The 17,986-nt window shown below is 44.4% G+C and overlaps 1 protein-coding gene across 1 annotated transcript in view; it reads left to right on the top strand.

Annotated features, from left to right (window-relative positions):
* The window catches only part of LOC128595853 (zinc finger protein 83-like), a 100,580-nt gene extending 91,914 nt beyond the window's left edge, over positions 1-8,666 (top strand). The window contains exon 5 of the mRNA XM_053604915.1: positions 3,377-8,666. Coding sequence (XP_053460890.1) covers positions 3,377-4,737 — 1,361 coding nt within the window. The 3' untranslated portion in view covers positions 4,738-8,666. The remainder of the gene's footprint in view (positions 1-3,376) is intronic.
* Positions 8,667-17,986: the final 9,320 nt, after the last annotated feature.

Genomic DNA, 17,986 nt, shown 5'->3' with positions numbered 1-17,986 from the left:
ACTTTAACTCTCATAATTTTCTGCTAGAATGATCTATTTACTGTACAAGTGGGGTAGTGAACTACTCTACCGTTTGACAGTTTGATCTCTCCTTATCTCATTTGTTAAAATTTTCTGTGTGTATTTGAATGCTCCATCATTAAGGATGTGTATATTTGCTATTAGTGCTGAGAGCATACCTGCACATAATCTCCTAGATTCTATATGTAGAATTTGTAGATTATGTGCCCAGAAGTCATTCAATTTGATAAATTCAATTTTAATTTCATAGCTAATATTGTAAGACCTATAAACATAGTTTCTTCCCACATTATCAAACCAAGTTTCTTTCAAATCTCTTCCACTTTTGCCTCACTATGAGGGCTTATTCATGTAGTTAACAATGGGATAGTTAAGTGCTGGCTGCTAAATCAGTTTTTCCTTTCTAGCCAAGTTATATATATATATATGTATGTATGTATATATTTTTTTTTTTTTTTTTGCAGTTTCTGGCCGGGGCTGGGTTTGAACCTGCCACCTCCAGCATATGGGGCCGGTGCCCTACCCCTTTGAGCCATAGGCGCTGCCCTGCCAAGTTATATTTTTAATTGACATAGTATAATACTGTTTCCAGGGCGGCGCCTGTGGCTCAGTGAGTGAGGCGCTGGCCCATATACTGAGGGTGGCGGGTTTGAACCTAGCCCTGGCCAAACTGCAACAAAAAAATAGCCAGGCGTTGTGGCGGGCGCCTGTGATTCCAGCTACTCTGGAGGCTGAGGCAAGACAATTGCTTAAGCCCAAGAGCTGGAGGTTGCTGTGAGCTGTGTGATGCCACGGCACTCTACCGAGGGCAACAAAATGAGACTCTGTCTCTAAAAAAAAAAAGAAGAAGAAGAAGAATACTGTTTCTATAGATTTGTAAGCATGTCTACACCTGCATGCCCATATAAAAATGTATTATGTATTTAGTATTCCGGTTAGTGAGGTGTTGTTTCCCCACAATATTGTTAACATCTTCAAAGGCAGGCCTTGACAGTATCCTTCAACTTGCTATCATTGCTTCCTCAAACACACCTTCACAAACTAAGCCAAAGAATGATCCCTCTGCACACACATCCTCCCTGTATTGCTTCCTCCTTTCTTGTTTTCCTCCATCCTTGGCCTTTCTTCATGTGTTTTCCTTGTCTAGATGGACTATACAATCATGTGTTAGTGTATCACTTTTTGTATTATTTTCGTTTTTTTTTTTTGAGACAGAGTCTCACTGTGTCACTCTAGGTGGAGCGCTGTGACATCACAGCTCACAGCAACGTCAAACTCTTGGCCTTAAGCGATTGTCTTGCCTCAGCCTCCCAAGTAGCTGGGACTACAGGTGCTCGCCACAACACCCGGCTATTGTTTTTGTTGTTGCAGTTGTCATTGTTGTTTAGCTGGCCTGGGCCAATTTCAAACCCGCTTGCCTTGGTGATATGTGGCTGGCGCCCTAACTACTACTGACTATGGGTGTGAGCCTACTTTTTGTATTCTTTTTTTTTTTTTTTTTTTTTTGAGACAGAGCCTCACCCATTTGTCACCCTGGGTAGAGCACCGTGGCATCACAGCTCACAGCAACCTCAACCTCCTGGGCTCAAGCGATTCTCCTGCCTCCGCCTCCCAAGTAGCTGGGACTACAGGCGCCTGCCACAACGCCTGGCCATTTTTTGGTTGCAGCCGCCATTGTTGTTTGGCGGGCCCAGGCTGGATTCAAACCCGCCAGCTCAGGTGTATGTGGCTGGCGCCTTAGCCGCTTGAGCCACAGGTGCCGAGCCTACTTTTTGTATTCTTTTTTTTTTTTTTTTTGTAGAGACAGAGTCTCACTTTACCACCCTCGGTAGAGTGCCGTGGCATCACACGGCTCACAGCAACCTCCAGCTCTTGGGTTTACGTGATTCTCTTGCCTCAGCCTCCTGAGCAGCTGGGACTACAGGTGCCCGCCACAACACCTGGCTATTTTTTTGTTGCAGTTTGGCCAGGGCTGGGTTTGAACCCGCCAACCTCGGCATATGGGGCCCGTGCCCTACTCACTAGCCACAGGCGCCGCCCTACTTTTTGTATTCTTAATCACACTGTTTCCACAGGACCCTCTCACTACCTACACTATTGTCACTGTGTAAGTAAACAGTTGCTCACTGTTGGAAAACTTTTTGCAGGATGCTACCTAAGTCGTTATTTCCTCTGGTACCTAAATCAGGATGTTCCCTCGTCATGACTCACACACCATTGTCCATGAAGGATGACTGAGTAAACCTGTTGTTAGCTGAGACCTTCTGTGTCCCCCGAAGTGTTCCTTCCTGTGCTCCTCTGTTTCCTGTGACCTGTTGTTTCTGGAGCTGCCTGGATCAGCAGTGTGAGCCTGCAGGCCTTAGGTCAAGTCTTGTTTTTCTTTTTCTTTTTTCTTTTTTTGAGATAGAGCCTCAAGCTATGGCCCTGGGTAGAGTGCTGTGCTGTCACAGCTTACAGCAACCTCCAACTCCTGGGCTTAAGCAATTCTAAGTCTTGTTTTTCTTATTTAATGTGCAAATTTGGGTTAAATGCATAAATGCTATGGACCTGCTGTTTGTACTTGAAACATAACAATTTATCTCAAGGTTCTTCTAACAACTTCTTGGTGGTTAATGGCTAAGAATACTGTATGATGTTTGTAAAGACTGCAAAACTGTGAATAGGACCTCAGCAGCTAAATTTTGGCCAACATTAATATAGTTGCCTGAATTATGTTGTAAAGGATTTTGTTGTTCATTTTGTTCCAAACAGTGTTTTCTGTGACCCTAGTTAATACATTTTCCAAGTACAGCCTCATGCTTTCAGCCCATTGCAGTATGCTTTAGCATCAGGACAGAAAATTCCTCCTTCTTTCAGAGTTAACACAGGCTTGTGCAGTGTATTTTCATTATAGGTTGTTTCATACAAGGCTTCCCTGCAGTTGTTTTGAATTCTGTTTAATCACCTTTTTCATTTTTTTAAAGATTTTCTAAAGAGGCCACGCACGGTGGCCCCTGCCTGTAATCCTAGCACTCTGGGAGGCTTAGGTGGGTGGTTCGCTTGAACTCATGAGTTCAAGGCTAGCCTGAGCAAAAACTAGATCGTTATATCTACTAAAAATAGAAAAACTGAGGCAAGAGGATCACCTGAGCCCGAGTTGGAGGTTGCTGTGAGCTATGACGCTACAGCCCTCTACCTAGGGCAACAGCTTGAGACTGTCTTAAAAAAAAAAAAAAGATTTTCTAAAGATTAAAAATCATGATTGGAAGTCTTATAACTTTGTTATACCTTTGGTATGATGTTATGTACTTCAATAGCAGGTATTTAATGAGCATCTGTGATTCATCAGACACCTCTGGTTGTTTATATCTTGTAGGCATCTCTTCTGCATGTGTGATAAATGAATTGCCACCTAAAGAGACCAATAATGCAGGAGAAATATCCCCCACAGTGATGTTGGAAAGGCACCAAAACCGTGACATTGAAGACTTTTGCTTTAGGGAAATCCAGAAGAATATACCTAACTTTGAGTGTCAGTGGAGAGATGATGAAAGACCTTCCAGTGGGATCCATGTGACCCCTCAGGGAAATCTCACTGGTAGGAGAGATCAGCATGATAGGAAGGATTCAGGAAATAAACTTACTAACACTCAACTGGGATTGAACATCCAGTCACAACTGGCAGAACAGCAGCTATTTAATGGTGAAGAGAAAATTTATGAATGTAATCCCATGAGGAAGTCTGTCAACAAAGATTTCTTAGTTTCCCCACCCCACAGAATTCCTTCTACTATCAAACCCCACCTTTCTCATGAATATGAGTATGATCTTATGGATGCATTCTTCACACAAAGACAGAAAGCTCGCCTAGGGACAGAACATTACAAATGTAATGAGTGTGGTGAGGCCTTTAATCAAGGCTTACATTTCACTATTCATCAAATAATGCATGCAGAAGAGAAACAATTTAAATGTGATGTACGTGCCAAGGTCTTCAATAACAAAACAAACCTTGCAAGTCATCGGAGAATACGTGGTGGAGAGAAACCTTACAAGTGTAATGCATGTGGCAGGGGCTTCAGTCATGAGTCATCCCTAGCAAATCATTGGAGAATTCATAATGGAGAGAAACCTTACAAATGTAACGAATGTGGAAAAGTATTTCATCGAATTTCAAACCTTGCACAACATCAGATCATTCACACTGGAGAGAAACCTTACAAATGTAATGAATGTGGAAAGGTCTTCAATCACATGTCATACCTTGCACAACATCGAAGAATTCACACTGGAGAGAAACCTTACAAGTGTAATGAATGTGGCAAGGTCTTCAATCAAATGTCAAACCTGGCACAACATCGTTCAATTCATACTGGAGAGAAACCTTACAAATGTAATGATTGTGGAAAGGTCTTCCGTCAAAGTTCAGTCCTTGCACAACATCGGACAATTCACACAGGAGAGAAACCTTACAAATGTAATGAATGTGGCAAGGTGTTCAGTCAGAATTCACACTTTGCAAATCATCGAAGGATTCATACTGGAGAGAAACCTTACAAATGCAATGAATGCGGCAAGGTCTTCAATCAAAGTTCACACCTTGCACAACATCGGAGAATTCACACTGGAGAGAAACCTTACAAATGTAACGAATGTGGCAAGTTATTCAGTCGCAATTCATACCTTGTGCGACATCTAATAATTCATACTGGTGAGAAACCTTATAAATGTAATTAATGAATGTGGCAACGTGTGCAGTCAAAATTCATACTTTGCAAGTCATTGAGGAATTCAAACTGGAGAGAAACCTTGCAAATGTAATGAATGTGGCAAGGTGTTCAGTCAGAATTCATACCTCGTAGAACATACAATAATCCATACGGGAGAGAAACCTTAGAAATGTAATGAATGTGGCAAGGTATTAGTCAAAATTACTTTGTGCAACACCTAGTAATTCATAGCTTGTGAGAAACCTTATAAATATAAAGAAAGTGGAGATGTCTTTAGTGTAAACTCCTCCTTAGCTCTTCATCAGAGAGTTCATACTGGAGAGAAACCATACAAATATAAGAATTGTAGTGAAACCTTTAGCGTGCATTAAAGCCTTACTACTATCACGCAGTGCATATTGGAGAAACATTTGAATGTAATGAAATGAATGTGGCAAGTGTTTTAGTGAAAATTTATAGCTACCACATCATCAGAAATTTTATGTTGGGAAGAAATCTTATTAATGTGACAATTTAATTAATGTGGGAAGATAATGTTCTCAGTATTAAGGCCTTGGAATCCATTGGATAATTCATGCTAGAAAGAAACTTGCAAGTGGAATGAATGTTGCAAAGCCTTTAGTTGTCATGCAGGGGACCCAACCTTTTGACTTCTCTGGCCCACATTGGAAGAAGAGTTATCTTGGGCCGTACAGTAAATACACAGACACTAAGAAAGGTGATGAGCAAAAATAAATGTCTGGGTATAATTTTCATGGTATGTGTCATAAGGAGACATATGTAAAAGTCCTTACATAATTCGCATATAGCTTACGGGCTGCAGATTGGACACACTACATTTAGACATAGACCAAAGTGCAACATTAATTATTCTTTAAATGAAGATGAATTCAAATGTCTTCTAAAGTCTTACCGTTTTCCCGACTGTTCCACACCTGACAGAACATTTTGAAAGAGGAAACAAAAGGCCTGTAATTGATTACAATCTTTATGTAAAAAGAACGTTTTATAGTAACTTTCTGAGTGCATGTAAGGTTAATTTGAAGTGACAGCATATTCGGAAATTTTAGCATATTACCGTCAACAAAGTTTATCTCAAAGGTATTTGAGGTTCGCTCATGTGTATACAAGTTTTATGAAGAACTGTGTTGTTAATATCTACTTTTACAAAGTTGTTGCCTTTTTAAAACCTATAGTTGGTGACCTAACTTATCATTGGCCTTAACCCTCCACGCCACACACCCCAGGCGTTGTCCCTGTGCCAGTCTCTGAACTGAGTCCGAGATTGACTTCCTCTGGAGCAAACAGAGAAGGGAGGTGGAAAGGATTTCTGGTCTGTTGGGTGTGAGCATGAAATTCTACACTCTGCCCAGAGTTTTGCATTTCACATTTTAGTTTGCATCCCCATCACAGGCAGTTCTACAGCTTTTGAATAAAACTGCTAATATAAGTTTTGGTTCCACATCCAGGAACTTTTGTGGATCCAATTACTGCCTCATACTGACCCTCCCAGATAGAGCCCAGGTCCCAGATCTCTGACTTCTTACAGCCTCACTAGCGGGTCTTGCCTGCAAAATCCAGAAAACAGACATGCTCCGGACAGGAGGCAGAGAAATGTGGGATGTACAGGCCCCACACTGCCTGGGCCTGCCAGGCAGCTGCAGAGTTTCCAGTAAACCCAGGAGATCACCTGGAGACCGGTTCTTGGAGTGCAGCTGTTTTTTCCCACCTATATTAATGTAGCAGCTGTTCCCTGATTCCTTTCTCGCCATCTGAATTCCCAGGTGACTCAAATTCAGCCTATTTTATGCCATCTCCTGCCTAATCTCTCAGCTGTTTTTTTTGTTGTTGTTGTTGTTGTTGTTGTTTGCAGTTTTTGGCTGAGGCCAGGTTTGAACCTGCCACCTCCAGTATATGTGGCCGCTGCCCTACTCCTTTGAGCTGCAGGCACCGCCCCTCAGCTGTTTATAATATAGAATCACTTTGCACCTCTAACATCTTAAATTTAAAGCTGGGTTTTGCACTCGTGCACCTTCTATACCTTGGATCTGGCAGTCCCTACAGACCTTAAAATCCCTGTACTGCCCCCTTGACAGACCTCCCTGTGAGAGTCTCAGAATCAAATCACTTTGGGTAAAATCATTCTGAGGAAGATTTCTGCCTTCAGCCATGTACAAAGTCTGACAGTTAAGTTCAAGAACTCACCTTAGGAAAAGTGCTACTAATCTCAATGTAGAGTATCACTACATTCACTTTTTATTTTTTTTTTGAGACAGCGTCTTTATCGCCCTCAGTAGAGTGCTGTGGTGTCACAGCTCACAGCAAAATCAAACTATTGGGGTTACGTGATTCTCTTGCCTCAGTCTCCCAAGTAGCTGGGGCTACAAGTGCCCGCCACAACACCCAGCTATTTTTTTGTTGCAGTTGTCATTGTTGCCTAGCTGGCCCAGGCCAGGTTCAAACCCGCCAGCCTTGGTGTGTGTGGCTGGCACCATAACCACTGCTACCGGTGTTGAGCCCAAACTCTTAAGCTTAAGTGATTCTCTTGCCTTAGCCTCCGGAGTAACTGGGACTACAGGCGCCTGCCACCATGCCTGGCTAGAAATGAGATCTCACTCTTGGTCAGGTTTGAACTTGTAAGCTCAGGCAATCCATCCACCTTGGCCTCCCAAGTGCTGGGATTTACAGGTGTGAGCCACCCCACTGTGCCTGGCCTCTACAATCCTTTTCAAAGTACTCACCCTGGAAAGCTATGCACCAATGCCAGTGCCTAGGCCACCCTTCAAAGCAATTTTGGAAATCTTTTTCTGGAATGGCATCAGAACTCTCATATTATCCTTTGTGTCCTGAATGTCATCAAAATATCTTTTTTTTTTTTTTTTTTGCAGTTTCTGGCCAGGGCTGGGTTTGAACCCACCACCTCCAGCATATGGGCCCGGTGCCCTACTCCTTTGAGCCACAGGCACCACCCATCAAAATATCTTTTTTTCAACATTTCCCTATTTTCTGGTAAAGGAAAAAGTCATTGGAGCCAGGTGCAGTGGCTCACACCAGCACCCTCTTTGGTCGAGCCCGGCAGATTGATCTCAGGAGTTCAAGACCAGCCTAAGATTGAGACCTGTCTCTCCTAAAAACACAAACTAGCCAGGGGTGGTGGTGGTGGGTGCCTATAGTCCCAGCTACTGCGGAGGCTGAGGCAGGAAGATCACTTGAGCCCAGGAGTATGAGGTTCTTGTGAGCTATGGCACCTCGGCACTTTACCCAGAGTGACAGTATGAGACACTGTTTCAAAAAAAGAGAAAAAGATTCCACATTTACTAGGATTCACATATACCCTTGTAAAATGCACCGCAGGTGTAATCCCATTAATCCCCCTCCCTCCCCCCTCCCTCCCCTCCCTTTGCCCCTTCTCCCTATTCTTAGGTTGTAACTGGGTTATAGCTTTCATGTGAAGGTCCTACATTAGTTTCATAATAAGGGTGAGTACATTGGGTACTTTTTCTTCCATTCTTGAGACACTTTACTAAGAAGAATATGTTCCAGCTACGAAAGCTATGTTAACTAGTGTGATGAAAATGTGTCAAACAATCTATGAACCAAGTGTATGGTGTCCCATGATCATACTAATGTACACAGCTATGATTTAATAAAAAAATTAATTAATTTAAAAAAAAGAAAATAAAAAACAGTGAGGGTCAGATCAATTGAGTAGGGAGGGTGTTCCGATACAGTTATTTGATTACTGGGTAAAAACACCTTCAGAGTGCTAGGGGTCACATTTGTTAGTATTGTTATTCAATTTTTATTATGTCCTATTCAAATATATATTTGTTCACATTTGAATTTCGCTTGATGTTGTAATATGTGGTGACAATGTTAAAGTATATTCCAATTCTGTAATCCCAGGAAATAATAAAAAAGAATTCCTGCAACCCATGTTCTTGCTCATCAGTCTGTTTTCTTGAAACGGTTGACTGCAAAGAACCACACTTCCCTACAGCACTTCATTAAGTCTAATAAGTGCCCATTGTTTATATAAGAAACAGCAATCCTCTGAATTCCCATTTGTCTCATCAAAGGTCACTAAATTGTTCCCACTAATCAGTCCCTGAGTACTGCAGGTGGGGCGGGTGCTCATCCCCTGCCCAGACCAGCTGCTTTCCTGCCTTATTTCTCATATAAAAGGAAAGTGCTTTCCTGTGATTGAAGTAGTCTCCCTGTTGCAGTAATCCTTTTGAATTAAATCTCTCCTAAGCCTGAATTTGCCTTTTGACGAATATTTTCATTGTTCCATCAATTAGAATGTGTATGAGAGAGGATAGCCAAGAAGGGTGAGGTCTAGAAGAACAAGTCTTCTCAAGAAGACCACAAGGATACACCTGCAGGGTCCTCTCTACGGTGACTCAGCTCTTGGGAATTTATAAACTTAACTTCCTGAAACTTGGAAATTTCCAAGTTCTGTGAAATCCTGTAGTTCTGTAAGGGCGGGAATAGCAGCTCCCGCTTGATTCAAACTAGCCAATGAGAAGGGCACCTGTGGGGTGGAACTTTTTGACTGTCAATAAAAAGGGAAAGACCAAGGCAGTCGGGGAGCTCGGCCATTTGGAATTCTATGCCTTAAGCTCTCGGCTGGTGAATAAAGCCCTTCCTCTTATAAAAGTGTTTGGGTGCTCTTTCTCTCCATTGGGCCTTGTCTTCCTGCAACACGCACATTCTCCTTTTTTGAGGCACAAGCTAAAGTATACTCGCTCAATAGGTCAAATTAATTTAAATTTTTTTTGAGTCCTTAATTCTTGCAGCGGTATATGGGGAGGCATATGTCAAAATCTTTCTGGGACTTAAGGGATATTTTTTATTTGTTGTGTGCTCATAGAATTTCCTGGAGAATTTTGGAAGCAATGCGACCCCCATGTACAGTTGGCCCTATATATCTGTGTGCTCTGTGTCTGCAGATTCAACCAATCATGGATCAAAAATAGTAAAATATAGTTTGGGCGTGGTGGTTCACGCCTGTAATCCTACATGCTGGGAGGCTGAAGCAGGAGGATCCGGAGTCTGAGACCAACCTGGGCACGACCTTGTCTCTACTAAAATAGAAAAGCTAGCCTGGTATTGGCAGGCGCCTGTAGTCCCAGCTACTCGGCAGGCTGAGGCAGAAGGATCACTTGAACTCAGGAGTTTGAGGTTGCTGTGAGATAGGCTGATGCCACAGAACTTTAGCTGGGGCGACAGAGTGAACCGCTGCCTCAAAAAGAAAAAATAAAGAATGGAACAATCAGCTCAGATAGGGTTTCGCATTTCACTGTCTAGTTTCACACTTTTCACGGACACTTCTAGACAATTCAGCCACATCACAAACAATTAAAACAGCAAAAGTTAATTTTAATAGCAGTATCACAAGCAATTAAAATAGCAAAATTTAATTTTAATAGCAGTAACCGTCCTGGATATATAATCACAGCCCACCAGACAGGTCCCGGTTTCTAGACAGCTACGTAGCTCAGCCTCACTGGCCAGTCCTGAGTGTAAAATAACCAGAAAACTCCCCTTCGGGTGCAGGGAGCACGCCCAGACCCAGCCCACTCTCCTAGGTCCCGCCCAACCCCGTCCAGAACCTGCCCACCCGTGAGAGTCCCGCCTCGGCCCCGCCCACCTACCCATGTCTCTCCCAGACACAACCTCCCGGGCCCCGCCTGGACTCCGCCCAGCCTCCCTGGCTCCACCCAGGCCTCGCCCGTTCTACCACGCCCTGTCCGGACCCCTCTTGCCCGCCCACCTCCCAGACTTCCACCTTCCTGGGGCCCCTCAAGACCCCGCCCTCTCTCCCGGGTCCAGCCCTGCTCCCCGCCCTGACCCGCACACCCTCCGGTGGCCCAGTTCCGAACTCCGCACCTTCCCAGGCCCCCTCTAAACCCCGCCCACCCTCGGGGCACCGTCCAGTCAGGGCCTCTCCTGGGCTCTCGGTTTCCGGCAGACCCGGAAGTTAATCGAGCAGCGTGAGGGTCTTTACTCCGCGCGTGGGTAATGAGTTTGTGATCGCGGTCCCCGAGCAGTCCCCTATCCGATGACCGGGTTCCCTACAGTCCTTAAAGTCTCCGCAGCGCTCCCTTCACCCGAAGTAAACTCATACGGCGCCAGGACTTCCCGGGGTCACGTAACTTTTTGTTAAAATGGCTCAGAGATTGGTTTCATCCCCAGTCTAGGCCACGCACACACGTCCTGTCGCCCCGATTCCTTGCCTGAAACCCTTTACCGTGTACAGTCCAAACCTGGCGAGTGGATTCAGGAGCCTCTGCCCCCTCCCCCCCCCGTCAAGGCTTGGGCTTGTCGCCCCCACCGCTGCCCTAGTCGTGGAGGAGCCGCGTCTTCTCCCGGGTTCTGGGATTCCTCTGACCCCATCCCTTCCCAGTCCCGCCAGCACCTTGTCCTCCTTGTGTTGGGCCTTTGTTGCCCAGGCTTCCCCTTCACGGCCACTACGTCACCTGGCCTGGCACAGTGTGCGCGGGGATGCCACTTGGACGTGTCCTTTGACACTCATTGTTCTTCCTTCGCAAATGTTACCTGGCTGGAAAACTTGCTTTCCCAGAGGCAGACATCTTATCCCATCTCTGTCCCTGTGCATGTGCGTCTAAGAGACGGTGAGAGTAAATACGAACATTGAGGAGAATAAAATAATGAGGCAGACTTAAAACAGAGGGCGGAGAACGGAGAGGGATTTGCAAATACACCTTATGAGTGAAAGAAGCGGAAGACGTAGGAGAAAGTAACTAGAGAAAGAACACAGAAGCGCTCCCGCAGCGGTCCACGGGGGTGAAGAGCAGCAAAATAGGGAGCGGTCACCAAAGGGGAGGCCCCTTAGCAGAGAGTGTTAGGGGGAGGGAACAGATGAATTGGAGCCAGGGCAGGCAGGGAATGAGGTGCTGGGACTAGAGGGGGCACCTGGTGACAAGGAGAGCAGACCGGGTACCACAGCAGGCTTCCCCTAGACACCTGGGAGTGCCAGAGAATGGGAACAGGTGGTGTAACAGGTTCTTGAGGCCCAGCAGTGCCCTCCCCAGCCTCAGTGCCAGGTATCAACTTGGGAGTTGCAGGAGTGGGGCCATGGGGCCTGGCTGCTGGGCAACTGGGACCCTCCTCCTGCCTCTGAGCTTCTCTAGTAGCATCTGTGGAGCTGGCTTTTCTCAGATACCCAGTAGGGGCAGCATTCTTTGTCTCCCAGTTACCGAGCACAAAGGGACATCTGGAGTTTTTGCTCCCTCCCCAGCTTAGCTGGAATGACACAGGCAGCAGCAGCAGAGCACAGCCCTGTGCAGATCTGGTGCTCTGGTCCTTGAAACTCAAAATATTGTTAGTTGAAGCAACCTTGGAACAGGAGCGACTAGGTCCCTGCTGTCCCCACTCTCCAGTGCTGTGTTGGGGCACAGAGTCCAAGCAGCTCCCTGATCAGTCTGGAGGTCTGCAGCTATGGTGGGGATCACTCACAGCTTAGGTGCAGGGCCCACAGGGGTGAGTGTGATGCCTCAGGTTTCTCTCCTTCTCTTTACCTCTTATTGATGCCTCCCCCAGGTACCTTCCCTTCTCACCAAGTAGATTGTGCTGTCACATTTTCCTTCAATCTTAATGTCCTCCATTGCTTCTCCCATGGTTCACAATGCCCCATCTAAGAAGACGCACTCATATGTAGCCAACCACCTGCAACATTTTATTTTCTTGAAAACAGCATGCATGGGCCGCTTTTAGTCTGCCATCTTGCCCCTCCCTCTGCACAATCTAAATAAAAATCAATGCTACTTGAAATATTCAAAGGCCATTAAATAAATAGTAAAAGTTTCGGGGCGGCGCCTGTGGCTCAGTCAGTAGGGCGCTGGCTACGGAGGGTAGCGGGTTCAAACCCAGCCCCGGCCGAACTGCAACAAAAAAATAGCCCGGTGTTGTGGCGGGCGCCTGTAGTCCCAGCTACTCCATAGGCTGAGGCAAGAGAATCGATTAAGCCCAAGAGTTGGAAGTTGCTGTGAGCTGTGTGATGCCACAGCACTCTACAGAGGGCCATAAAGTGAGACTCTGTCTCTACCAAAAAAAAAAAAAAAAAAGGAAAAGTTTAAATTAACTTTTACTATTTGAATAGAACATTTTTTGCAAAGAAAAAATTTTACTGCATTTAGTCCTGCTGCATATACATATGAAAGTCTTCTGTAAAATACCAGCCTGCAGGTGCTAACCAAAAATGATATATGATAAACAAATATAATTTAAACCAGGAGTGCAGATAAGATTTAATATTTGGAAATCTACTGATGAAGTTCATCCCAGATATTGAAAGAAAATTAGGGTCAGTATAAAAAAAAGGTACAGAAGCTCAGTGTCCACAGCTCAGTGAGTAGGGCGCCGGCTACATGCACCAAGGCTGGTGGTTTCAAGCCCCTGCCCGGGCCTGCTAAACAACAATGACAACTGCAACCAAAAAATACCCGGGGGCTGGGCATGGTGGCTCACGCCTATAATTCCAACACTTGGAAGGCCGCAACAGGTGGATTGCCTGATCTCACAGGTGCAAGACCAGCCTGAGCCAGAGCAAGATCTCATCTCTCCCAGCACTGTGGCAGGTGCCTATAGTCCCAGCTACTTGGGAGGCTGAGGCAGGAGAATTGCTTAATCCCAGGAGTTTGAGGTTGCTGTGAGCTGTGATCACACAGCCCTCTACCAAGAGTAACAAAGTGAGACACTGCCTCCCAAAAGGGGAGGGAGCGAATTTAACAGGGATTAATGTTACATTTAAGCAATAAATTAGGGATATATGTATTTTTTTTAACTGACCCAGGATAAAATATAAATGGATATATGTATTTTTATTAAAACTTCAGGTTAGGGCGGCGCCTGTGGCTCAGTGAGTAGGGCGCCGGCCCCATATGCCGAGGGTGGTGGGTTCAAACCCAGCCCCGGCCAAACTACAACAAAAAAAAAGCCGGGCGTTGTGGCGCGCGCCTGTAGTCCCAGCTACTCAGGAGGCTGAGGCAAGAGAATCGCGTAAGCCCAAGAGTTAGAGGTTGCTGTGAGCCGTGTGACGCCGCGGCACTCTACCCGAGGGCGGTACAGTGAGACTCTGTCTCCACAAAAAACAAAAAAAACAAAAAACTTCAGGTTATACCCCCAAATTTCATTTGTGAAAGACTAGCAAACCATCCCCCCCCTAAGTTCAGAAATAACAAATAAGAAGCCTCAAATCTCTTCTATATACAAACAACATCATGTTGGAGAAAACGGTCAAGACAGTTTAACTGAGAGGAGTAAGTGGGTAAAGAACTGTAAGCAAAAGGGCTGATGTCTGTCTGCAAATATTTCTGAAAACACAAAATAGAAATATCTAACCAAAAAATCCTGTGAATACACACACTAGGTAGGTCACATTGGAACATTTGTAGATTTTGTGTTTATAAAGTATAATCAGTTACAGTGGACAATGGACGGTGAGGCTGAAGTTACAAGAGCATAAGTTAAAATAGAATGAAAAATGAAACAGATTGGCTGTGCCTGTGGCTCAAAGGAGTAGGGCGCTGGCCCCATATGCGGAAGGTGGCGGGTTTAAACCCAGCCCAGGCCAAAAAACTGCAAAAAGAAAAAGAAAAATGAAGCACACATAAAGGTCACATATTACATAATACCATTTATGTGAAGGCAGCGCCCATAGCTCAGTGGGTAGGGCAACAGCCACATACATTGAGGCAGACAGGTTCAAACCCAGCCTGGGCCAGCTGAATAAGTGCAACAACAACAACAACAAATAGCTGGCGTTGTGGTGGGCGCCTTTAGTCCCAGCTACTTGGGAGGCTGAGACAAGAGAATCGATTAAGCCCACCAGTTAGAGATTGCTGTGAGCTTGGATGCAACAGCACTCTACAGAGGGTGACATAGTGAGAGTGTTTAAAAAAAATACTATTTATGTGAAATATTCAGAATAGGTAAATCTATAGAAACAGAAAACAGGTTGACTAGGGAAGTGAGGGATTGGGTTAAGGGGAGAGAGAAATGGGAAGTGTTTTAATAGGCACACAGGTTCCACAGGGGTGATGAAAATGTTCTGAAACCATCCCAGCAAGGTGGCTCATGCCTGTAATCCTAGCACTCTGGGAGGCTGAGGTGGGTGGATTGCCTGAATTCATAGGTTCTTGACCAGCCTGAGCCAGAGCGAGACCTCATCTGTAAAAATAGCTGGATGTTGAGGAGGGCCCCTATAGTCCCAGCTACTTGGGAGGTTGGAACAAGAGAATCACTTGAACCCAAGAGTTTGAGGTTGCTATGAGCTATGATGTCATAGTACTGTACTAAGGGTGACAAAGTGAGACGCTGTCTCAAGGAAAAAAAAAAAGAAAAGAAAAAAGAAAATGTTCTGAAACCAGATAGTGGTGATGATTGAACACTTTCAATTTACTAAAGGTAGTAATGGTCCATTTCATGTGTATTATAATTTTAAAAGTTTGAAAAGTTTATAATATCCAATATAAAATAATATGTAATACCAAAAAATCCCACCTAATGTTGAAAAATTCTTAAATTGGGATAACACTAGGTCCAGAAAACTCCAGCACTTTGAGTTGCTAAGTAAACAAACCAACCTAATGTCAACAGTAAAAGGAACCTTGAGCAAAACCAATCAAAAACTAGCAACTAATGTCTTACTAGACACTAGTTACTAGGCACTTTCCATTTAAGCATAGAAAAAGAAGTGATACTTCCCAACACATTCTATGAAGCAAAATCACCCTGATCCCCAAACCAGGAAAGGATCCAACAAAGAAAAAAAATTATAGACCAATATCATTAATGAATATTGATGCAAAGATATTCAATAGCATCTTAGCAAACAGGGCAGTGCCTGTTGCTCAGGGAGTAGAATGCCATATACCGAGCGTGGTAGGTTCAAACCCAGCCAGGGCCAAAACTGCTACCAAAGTATTTCAAATTGTATATAAAACCAGCACATTTTACCCCATAATTGCATTAATGTACACAGCTATGGTTTCTTTTTTTTTTATTTTTGAGACAGAGCCTCAAGCTGTCACCCTGGGTAGAGTGCTGTGGCATCACAGCTCACAGGAACCTCCAACTCCTGGGCTCAAGCGTTTCGCCTGACTCCGCCTCCCAAGTAGCTGGGACTACAGGCGCTTGCCACAACACTCAGCTATTTTTTGGTTGCAGCTGTCATTGTTGTTTGGCAGGCCCGGGCTGGATTCAAACCCTCCAGCTCAGGTGTATGTGGCTGGTGCCTTAGCCACTTGAGACACAGGTGCCAAGCCACACAGCTATGATTTAAAAAACAAACAAACAAAAACCCACATTCTTTTTTTTTTTTTTTTTTTGTAGAGACAGAGTCTCACTTTATGGCCCTTGGTAGAGTGCCGTGGCCTCACACAGCTCACAGCAACCTCCAACTCCTGGGCTTAAGCGATTCTCTTGCCTCAGCCTCCCGAGCAGCTGGGACTACAGGCGCCCGCCACAACGCCCAGCTAAAAACCCACATTCTTAAAAAAAAAGATCTTAGCAAACAGAATTCACTAACACATCAAAAAAATTATACACCATGATCAAGTTGGTTTTATTCCAGGGTTACAGGGTTGGTTCAACATACACAAATCTATAAATATAATACATCACATCAATAAAAAAAAACACAAAGATCATATGATCTCTCAATTGATGCAGAAAAAGCCTTTGATAATATCCAGCATCCTTTCATGATCAGAACACTTAAGAAAATAGGCATACAAGGGGAATTTTTTTATTGCAGTTTTTTTTTTGGCCAGCGCAGGGTTTGAACCCACCATCTCTGGTATATGGGGCCAGTGCCCTACTCCTTTGAGCCACAGGCGCCACCCAGAAGGGGCATTTCTTAAACTGATAGAGGCCATCTATAGCAAACCCACAGCCAGTATCATATTGAATGGTGTAAAATTGAAAACATTTCCACTCAGATCCCAGGAATGAGGCAAGGATGCCCTCTGTCTCCACTGCTATTCAACATACTAATGAAAGTCTTAGCCATCGCAATCAGGCAAGAGAAGGTGATCCAGGGTATCCAAATACGGTCAGAGGAGATCAAACTCTCACTCTTGGCTGATGATATGATCCTATACCTGGAAAACCTCAGGGACTCAACTTCTAAACTCTTAGAAGTGATCAAGGAATACAGCAGCGTCTCAGGATACAAAATCAATAATTACAAATCAGTAGCTTTGGGCAGCGCCTGTGGCTCAGTGGGTAGGGCGCCGGCCCCAAATTCCAAGAGTGGCAGATTCGAACCTGACCCCAGCCAAACTGCAATAAAAAATAGTTGTGGCGGGCACCTGTAGTCCCAGTCACTCAGGAGGCAGAGGCAAGAGAATCGCCTAAGCCCAGGAGTTGGAGGTTGCTGTGAGCTGTGACGCTACGGCACTCTACCAAGGGCAATAAAATGAGACTGTCTCAAAAAAAAAAAAAAAAAGAAAGAAAAGAAAAAAATCAGTAGCTTTTATGAATACCAACAATAGTCAAGCTGAAAATATAGTCAAGGACTCTATTCCTTTTACAGTAGTGCTAAAGAAGATGAAATATCTGGGAATTTACCTAACAAATGACGTGAAAGATCTATAAAGAGAACTATGACACTCTGAGAAAAGAAATAGCTGAAGATGTTAACAAGTGGAAAAACATACCATGCTAATGGCTGGGAAGAATCAACATTATTAAAATGTCCATACTACCCAAAGCAATCTACAGATTACAGCAATCCCTATTAAAGTATCATTGTCATACTTTAAAGAGCTTGAAAAAAGTGTTTCGTTTTATATGGAATCAGAAAAAACCTCGAATAGCAAATACATTACTCAGAAATAAGAACAAATCAGGAGATATAATGTTACCAGACTTCAGGCACAAAACAGAGGTAGATTTATGGAACAGAGAACCAAGAGATGAACCCAGCTACTTATCATCATTTGATCTTTGACAACCTTATCAAAAATATACCAGTAGGGCACCGGCCCCATATACCATGGGTGGCAGGTTCAAACCCGGCCCCAGCTGAACTGCAACAAAAAAATAGCTGGGCATTGTGGCAAGCACCTGTGGTCCCAGCTACTCGGGAGGCCGAGGCAAGAGAATCACCTATGCCAAGGAGTTGGAGGTTGCTGTGAGCTGTGTGACACCTCAGCACTGTACTGAGGGCAATAAAGTGAGATTCTGCCTCTAAAAAAAAAAAGAAAATTCAGTGGGGGAAAGACTCC

Source organism: Nycticebus coucang, chromosome 10, assembly GCF_027406575.1.
Source record: "Nycticebus coucang isolate mNycCou1 chromosome 10, mNycCou1.pri, whole genome shotgun sequence".
NCBI classification, from domain to species: Eukaryota; Metazoa; Chordata; class Mammalia; order Primates; family Lorisidae; genus Nycticebus; species Nycticebus coucang.
This window is presented reverse-complemented; position numbering and strand designations above follow the sequence as displayed.